Below are 8938 nucleotides of genomic sequence, written 5' to 3' on the forward strand. Positions count from 1 at the left end.
CCATCAACCATATGCTTGACAGTGACAGCTGCATTGACAGTAATAGTAAACGTCACTTTATTTCGTTTCGGTGGTGTCCTTGTTGGATCGAATTTATTCACATTTTCTCTCTAAAAATTGGTTTAAAACTTTAAAATGTGAGTTACAACTAATTTATTTATTCAAATACTTTTTACTGTGGTTTATCTCGCCTGTTGACACGTTCTTTTTCCCCATTTTCAGGTCTAAAGTTACATTCAAGATTACTCTCACTTCGGACCCGAAATTGCCATTCAAAGTGTAAGCTTGTATCAATAGCCTTGTTTAATTTATTTCAACACTAATGCGGTGTAACTTCACTGTAGAATCTGGATCTAAAAACCTGTTATTGTCCAAAAATCATAAAAAATGTATGCTACAGTAAAGTTATTAATGTTGACAGATGGAGCCAGCTCTAGAAGTCTACAGTGAATTTACGCCGCATTTATGAATAGAAAATGGAGAAGGCTGTTGTCCTTCAGTTCCTGGACTTCTTCCAAGACTTTATTAACTTATGCCACAGTGAGAACTGGCCCAACAATAACACAACAGAAGAAGAAATCAAAAATGCTTTCCTTACCTCTCAGCACATTGAGAAATGTTTAGACAAACTACAGAAAAAACATCTCTTAGATAGCTTTTTAACTGTACTGAATGACAAAGAAGATAATGCAGATGTGTTCATCAAAAATTGCATCTCAGATCCACCCAAGAGTATCCTGAAAAAAATAATTAATAGTAAAACAAAAATTACACAAATGGATGTGGGATTCAAGATATTTTTACAAATGTATTCAGAAGATAAGCTTCAGAGATATTTGACTGATTTCATAGTAGAAGCTGCCTCTAAGGAGACCTTGCTCAAACATTTAGGGGATTTCTCAAGTGAAAAGTTATTGAAGCTGAAGTCTAAATTGCTTCTTGCTGAGCTAGTGTCATGTGAGGATCCACAGGAGCCTATTTTAGAAATGTTACGAAACTGTGATCAAGGTACAACCGAGTTGTTAGTCCTAAGTTTACTTAATCAAGAAGTTAAATACAGGGAAACTGTGTCTAAAATTAAAGCCACATTTCTTATGGCTATTTCTAGCAAATCTGATAAGACATACCAGAAACTCTGGAAGCACCTTTTTAGTATTGAAGATAAAGATTTGTTGGAATTATGTTTAGAATACAGTGATTTGTTTAAAGTGATGTCAAAGGGACTTATTGATTGTAGCAAATTACTTAGGGAGCAAATGTCGGCAGAGTATTTTTACATAAACGTAACATATTCAGAATTAGTTCTAGCAACTCAAAAACTATGCCAAAATGCTATTTTAAAGGAGGACTTCTTTGCTATAGTTTCCGAAAATTCTTCAGATCTGAGTTTTTGGGAGAATATGCTTTTGTAATCATGTTTTTTGAATAAGTGCCTAAATTATGTGGTGGACTTTTATACAATACTCTTGAATTATGAAAGTTAATAAACAGTATAATTATTTAGTATGTATACAAAGTACTTTTATTTATATTTTTACACTACATTTTATCATAATGTCTAACTAAACACCCTACCTTTTCCAAATGTCCCACATCCACACACTCCAAAAATTATTGGTAGAAATGGATGTTAATCTCCTTCCTACCTCCTTGCAAAATTCCACTTTTAGTATTAAATTTAACAAGCAGTCACAATTCCTTGCATATTTATAAGAACAAACTAAAGACCTACTTTGACAACAACATAGTTCAGTTGGCAGTGACCCTGCTTTCTGAGCTTGGGGTCATGGGTTTGAGTCCCGCCCAGAAAGGCTGGCCCAGGGCGCAATTTAGACGTGACTAAAGTTCTCCATCACATGTCGCGTAGCCTCAAAAGCGACCGGGACGGAGAACTTTTGTCACGTCTTGCCGTGCACGTTTTAGCAGGGCAAACACTAACGCTTCACCCTCCGTAGGCTGAGCGTCCCCGAGGCGACCCCGTTCACGGCGGTGCTGAAGTTCGCAGCTGAAGAGTTCCGCGTGGAGCCCGCCACCAGCGCCGTCATCACCGACGACGGCGTCGGCATCAACCCGCAGCAGACCGCCGGTACGTGTAGCCCACTATTGTTCTTATTGCAGTATGTATAGCCCACTTGTTCTTCTTCCTTTAGCAGGTCACTGCAGGACATATGTGGAGCACTTGTCTCTATATCAGTGTGTATAGCCCACTCGTTCTTCTTCCAATAGCAGGCCACTGCTGGCTTAGATGGAACGTAGCAGACTGTATGGTAATGAATATAGGCCCTGGGGGTTACTTGTAGCTCTTGAAAGTAATAATAAACGTAAATATTGGTTTGACCCGTGTATTTTCGTAGTCACAGTAGAAACGGAAGAGAACGTTATCCGTAGACAAGGATATAAAACATGACAAATTATAGATAGTCAACAAATAGGCCTAGCACGCTACTAAAGTCGTGTCGTCAGAAGACGTACTACACAGGGTGCAAATATTTTATGTACTTCTGAAAAAAAAATACCACGTGATCGAGCTGTTAAATTTTTCTTTACTTAGCTTAGAATTTTCGTTTTTAGACGATACATATAGTCAGAATTTTTTCAGGTTCGAGATTATAATAATTTGATTGACTGTTGATATTTTGTTTGCAGGTAATGTGTTTCTGAAGCACGGGTCGGAGCTCAGGCTCATACCTCGGGACAGAGTTGGTCACAAAACTATATAAAACCCCTACATTCCCATATTTAATATATTATTTAAGGCAATTTTTATATACTGAATAAATTCTATATTTTCGTTGTAAAGCTTATGGAGTGTTTTGTAACATAAATGCATTTTGGATTTTAGCACGCGTTTTTATTGCTTTAAAAACCTAGTTAAGCTTACGGACTAGTGGAACAGTGTAAATAAATATAATTAATAGTTAATAATTGGTAATCTAGCATTGGTCTAGGCCTATGTTGCCTTCATCAGCGGCTCTATCGATCTCATAAATGCTTTTTCGAACTCTGAAGTGGAGAATCGGTCTACGGAGGCCCTGGAAAAATAATTACATTCATTAGAATAGAGAAAAGAAGGAATTTAGGATTAAATTCATTCTGCGCAGGCGCAGCTGCAAGTGAAAGTGAAACATTTGAAGTAAACTTGATTCTGAAGGGCAACTAGAGGTAGTATTACTGAATCGTGAATCGTATAAGTAATAAGCCAACAATACACCTGAAAAACTCGAGTGAGGTAATGACTCAATAAGTAAATAAGGAAGGCGTGAGAACAGTGGTACAGTAAGCCTTAAGGCGGTGACTTACGCTTACGGCTAGAAAAGTCACTAACACACAGTAACTATAGCGGAACATTTTCTCATAATTTCTAAAAGTCTCAACAAAAGTTGATTAAAACGAGCCTCGTAAGTCACCCCTTTTCGACCCTTCCCACATAGCTAATATTCACATCAACCCACCTAGCCGCCTCAACAATCCTCTTCCTATCCTCCGCCCCCAACGCTATGACCTCCAATATCGCCCTCGCATACTCCTCGGGCTCCGCGGCCAGGAACCCCGTCCGGGAGGGGGGGGAGGGCTCCACGATGTCGCACAGCGGGCCGCCCGAGCGATGGGCTATTGTGACCAGGCCCGCTGCCATGCATTCTACTACGCCTGTGGGGAGATGGTTGCTTATTTAGGACATATTATAGTATACAGAATTCCCTGTGTCTGGTTCTTGATAAGCATCTACTTTTTCGGGGTTAGCTTCGGAGCGACGTTAAAGGGTTATCCCGTGGGTATGCCGGGATATAATTACCTAATATTTTATATATAGCCAGGGATAATGTCGCAAGATATAGATAGATAATGGTAATGAATGAATTTCAATAGAAAGCTTTTGTGAATTGAGTATTTCAGTCGCACATAATTATAGTTTTTAGTAGGACAAAAACATTAATATATTATTTTAGTAAGACATTTAAGTATTTTTGTTAGAACATTTTACTCACTAATCCCGAAGTGTTCGTTCCACATGGCGTGCAGCGCGGCGGTGCTGGTCTGAAAATCAATTATTCATTTGTAACCAAAATAGAACACAATGATAAAACTTTAAAATAACAACAGTACAAAAAGGCGGCCTTATTGCTTATAATAGTAATCTCTATCAGACAACCTTTATATAAATAACACTTGTCCAGTACAATAGAGAGCTCCAAGTTCTATCTGGTCAGAGATATAAAATTCTGTGGCACTAAAAGGGCTCTCACTCAGCAAAATGCCAAAGCTAATCATAAATTCTCCACAACCACTCACCTGGTAGTGCTGCAGCAACGCGGCGTGCGGCGCGTTCACCACGAACTGCACGCTGTCTTCCAGAGACAGGTGCTTCGCCAGGTCCTTCAGGTTCTGAACCCGCTCAGAGTCCTCAGCGTTGCGGACTGACCCCACTAGGACTAGCTTTATCTGTGAAGGTGGATTAGTATGGTAAAACGGGGTTTACATGAACAGTACGTGACTTGAAATGCCTACTGACCGATAAGCGACAGTTAATTAGCGCAATCGAATGATAATGAGTGCGGTTGAACCGGCATTAATGTGGAACAGTCACAGCCACCGCGACAGTATACAGAAGGAAGCTACTATAGCTGGATGACTTAAAGGGACACTATCCCCCGACTGCTATTTGTTTGACTAAGAACTGCACGCTGTCCTCCAGCGACAGGTGCTTCGCCAGGTCCTTCAGGTTCTGAACTCGTTCGGAGTCTTAAGCGTTGCGGACTGAGCCGACTAGGACTAGCTTTATCTGTGGGGTTAAATAAGCGGTTGATTGTGAAACAGGCATCATAAAAATACCCGAGGTACTAATGACTAGTGGGAAGAGATAGATTAGGCTGTATGTGTATGGGCGGATACTATAATCAGTGAATCATATTTTTTTTTAAAAAGAGGGTGTGGCTGTGTCCCCTGGACACAACCATGTATCGACATGAATACGAAGTTTATATTCATTTAGGTACGTACTACCTGTACCTACCTACAATACTAACCATACCGTTATTTTCAAAACTCTAAAGAGCCAAGTGAAGCGAGGCAATACAATCTAACCCCACATTCCCTAAAATATAAAGAGCTGAGCGAAGCGAGGCAATACAAGCCAAACCGGCATTTCCAAAACCCTAAAAACCTCGCTTCGCTCGGCAACATCGGATTTAAGTAATACGGGGTTGGTTTGAATGGCCTCGCTTCGTTCTGCTCTTTAGGGTTTGGAAAATGCCAGTAAGGTTCTCCAAGCTTTAAGGAATGCAGGGTTGAGATGTATGGCTTTGACGTCGTGGCTTGGTCGTCGTCTATGGTTCAGTCGCCAATATATGTGATTGGTCAGAACCTGAAGGCCCACTCGACAGTGCTGCCAATTTTCACTTGGTTTTCTTCCTTATTGCTAATGTTCGGTGGTGCTCCCACACCGGTCCGTACCTTGTTCCACAGCAGTTCGTTCTTGGCGAGCAGGGTGCGCAGCTCGTACAGCGCCTGCAGCATCAGCGGGTGGTCCTTCTCCGGCCGGAACTGCGCCACGGACAGGATGCGGATCGGGTCCGAGTCTTTCACTAGCGAGCGCAGCTTCTTCAGCTCGGATACCTGGGGGAGGTGGATAGAGGTTAGGTTTTGGAGGGATTGGTTTGGATTGTGCATCGATTTGTAAGGGTTTTCTCTGGAATTTATGAGATGAAAGTAGGTAGGCCTAGTGCGCGGCCTCGCACACAACGTCATATGTTTTAGTGGCTGCCGCAACCTGGCTGCCACAGCCAAGCTGTCTATACCTCATTCGGGGAAACGACGTAGCAAAGCGCCCTCTTTGTCCCACATTTCCATACAAAAGACAAAGACGACAATGAGTTAGCCACGCCCATTTGGCCACGTGATTACCTAAAATTGTAAAGCCGTGTCTACACTTCTGAATTAAAGTATGGAGTAGGAAATAAAATTGTGTATGTTCATAATAATATTTTTTATTAATCTCTTTCTGACGACTCATCACTCCTATCATTTACATTTATAATAAATGATTCATTAAAATTTTCAAAGTTGTGGTCCATTTTTGACGAGGGTGAGAGCGAGAGGATACACGGGAGACGTCCGAACGGTACAGAGAGCAACGACAGACTAATTATGACCTACAGTGTAAACGCGCCTTAGCGTCTTATCTATGACCAATCATATGCTTTCGTATATTCTTAGTACTACGTCGTTTCCCCGAATGAGGTATAGTGCGCAGGGGCCTAAGTTGATCGGAAAATAAGGACTCTGTGAGCCAGTCATTCTTCAATGCGGCAACAACACTCTTCTTTCGGAATAAGCCTTGTGTCAGAGGAAAAACACACTACCTACCTCGCAAGGCGGATAAACCCGGTACTGACCTCGCAAGGCGGATAGACCCGGTGCGTGCTGAGCGGGCGCGCCCACAGCTCGTTGATGTGCTCCTCCGTCCAGGACCCGTTCACCATCACGATGTGGGCGCAGCGCCCCGCCAGGCTGTACAGCTGAGGAGTAGAGACCTTGTTAGCGGGGGTAAGGTGTGGATTTCGCTTATATGTATGTTGTTATGAAGTTCCGTTAGGGTCCTGTCAGAGGACTTTTTATGTGAAATAAGTTACATCAAGTGAAAAATATAATTGTGGTCCTACTCAAATACCAGCACTTTTCATGCCAGGTAGACCATATTATGAATTTATATCACCTTCCAGTCTTGGAGAGATCTATGTCCTAGGGTGACTTGCACAACAAAGTTAATCAAAATTAAATTGTTTTTCTCTTGCTCTGATAGTATAATGTCAGAGCAAGAGGTCATAGATTTAATTTTGATTAACTTTGTTGTGCAAGTCACCCCTACAGTGAGATGTTTTTAGGGTGTTCATTTGTTTTGTGTTTGAGCATACATAAATCATGTAAAACAAAACTTACCCATCCAAAAACTTTGTAGTACAGCAGTTTGCAATACGTAAATAGAGGATTTCTAGCAATCAGACTTGAGTTATTATATGAAACAATCCGGTGTTTGACCCGTCTCATCATGGCGGCGGTGATGGTGGGGTAGTGCACATAGCAGGCCACCGGGCAGTCTGCCAGGAAGCGGAATATTGGCATCGTGAACGCAAAGCCTGTTGTTTCTATGTACACATCTGGAAAATGAGATGCAAACATAAGGTTAGAGATGAGATAGTAATTTGTTCGTAAAATCTAAAAATCCTTGTAGCATCACAGAAAGTGATGTTTGGTTCACATTAATCATAATAAATACATACTAATTTTGTTAAAAAACAACTACAGTCACAGACAAAATTGTTATATTATTGCTCTCTCTCTCTCTCTCTTAGATGCTCTACAAAATTAAATATCCATAGTAAATAAAATATTTGACCATTTCTCCATGTTACATTATTTTACCAGCATTAAATACCTGGATTGAGCTTCATGAATGCTTCAAGTCCGAGTGCCATAGAGCCAATACTCTGCAGGATCAAAGTGAAGTATGGATATGTCTTAGCCTCTATCAAAGTCTTCAGAGTGAGACGCACAAAGTGCACCCTTTCAGGCTCCACTTTTACATTGAATGTGTTTTGAGCTTTGTCTAATATTGCTTGTGGTTCTGCTGTCTCTACTGTGTAAATGTAGATGTTTGAGTCTGGATATCTAAAAGAACAAAAATTATTTCAATAAAATGTCAGGTTCTTACACATATATTGTGTAAGAAATGTAATTAGGATATGATATGGGCTTTTTACACCTGAAATAAAGATATATTATTATTATTATTATATACCTCTTCAAAGGAGTACATACAGACAGCCTAATTTTGCCAGTACCCTAATAGGGCAAAAAATTATGTTTCATTTGGTCAACCTTAAATCCACAGGGGATCCATGTTCCCAAAGCCATATTGGTATTAACTAAAGCAATACACATCTGTAGGCATTACTCATATGCACACATAAATGCATATAATGATGCAATCCTCTCTTATCAATCATTTTTAAATCATGCTTGTTACCAAGCAACTGAAACTAAGAACCATAAATTTATTTCCAACCATAATCGTCACGCAACTTACCTGGCTAGTAACGCTTTAATAGCAACCCACAGAACTCTCTCTCCGCCGCCTCCGGAGTTGCAGTACGGGTGAAAGAAGGCCACATTAGCACCATCCTTCTTTCTCCGCTGCAGTTTCCGCTCCTTAATCCTCATGTACCACGACGCAAACATGAAGGCGATAGGGATAAACACGAACGTCACAAACAGGATAAAGCTGATAAATATCAGTGGAAGAACCACTAACATACTGAAAAAAATATTGTTTAAGGTTAGGAGTCTTATTGCTTAATTCATGATCGGATACGCAAGGCTAGCTTTCCCGAAGTTGTGATAATAATTTGTAAGCAGATAGTAAAGTGTTAATTGGATTAAAGATCGTAAATAAAGGGAACTTACATGAAATATTGAAACAACATCTTGGTAATGTTTACGTCCGTCCTAGAACTAAAAGTAGTCTGTTTGGAGGAGTGGCGATTTCACATAATTTCCTTAGACTCGTCAGGATATGATTAGTAATTTAACTATTGGAATTTAATTACATTATTCTTCAGAAAAACAAAAATACGGACGGCAGGCTGAGGCTGGCTGACGAATCACAGAGTGCCACATCTGACACTGACATTTTCGAAAATGACACTTCACAAGATATCTACTACTACTATACTCTGTGATTGTTAGGATCTGCGGGCGATGCACATTTATTATTCTGAGCATTAAGTGGTGGTTTGAGATGAAAGTTTTGCGATGTGTTACTACTACTACTGTGTACTACCTACTTTACTCTCGAAAATACAAGGAAAATATAGTTTTTATTTTCTATGATGGGCAAAACGTTAAAACCTTGTTCCTTGGGTCAATCTATAATAGAAACATG

At 40.3% G+C, this 8938-nt stretch overlaps 2 protein-coding genes across 3 annotated transcripts; one reads left to right on the forward strand and one right to left on the reverse strand.

The window, feature by feature from the left end:
- The first annotated feature begins 11 nt into the window (after positions 1-11).
- LOC105392102 (ubiquitin-fold modifier 1) lies at positions 12-2841 on the forward strand. Of its 2 annotated transcripts, XM_048625510.1 has the most exons (4): positions 12-137; positions 223-279; positions 1956-2086; positions 2647-2841. In XM_048625510.1, coding segments are annotated over exons 1-4 (264 nt in total). In that variant the 5' UTR covers positions 12-135; the 3' UTR covers positions 2721-2841. The 2 variants fall into 2 exon arrangements, with proteins under 2 accessions (XP_048481467.1, XP_011561998.3); XM_011563696.3 differs by lacking the exons at positions 1956-2086; positions 2647-2841 and adding an exon at positions 422-1510 and having other exon boundaries at positions 37-137.
- LOC105393383 (GDP-Man:Man(3)GlcNAc(2)-PP-Dol alpha-1,2-mannosyltransferase) lies at positions 2836-8678 on the reverse strand. The gene is made up of 10 exons (XM_048625509.1): positions 8461-8678; positions 8084-8311; positions 7433-7665; positions 6937-7154; positions 6393-6515; positions 5452-5613; positions 4291-4440; positions 3987-4035; positions 3453-3648; positions 2836-3032 (listed from the first exon to the last, which is right to left on the reverse strand). The coding sequence occupies exons 1-10, from the start codon at positions 8478-8480 to the stop codon at positions 2951-2953; spliced, it is 1461 nt and encodes a 486-aa protein (XP_048481466.1). The 5' UTR covers positions 8481-8678; the 3' UTR covers positions 2836-2950.
- Positions 8679-8938: the final 260 nt, after the last annotated feature.

Source organism: Plutella xylostella, chromosome 14 (assembly GCF_932276165.1).
Source record: "Plutella xylostella chromosome 14, ilPluXylo3.1, whole genome shotgun sequence".
NCBI lineage: Eukaryota > Metazoa > Arthropoda > Insecta > Lepidoptera > Plutellidae > Plutella > Plutella xylostella.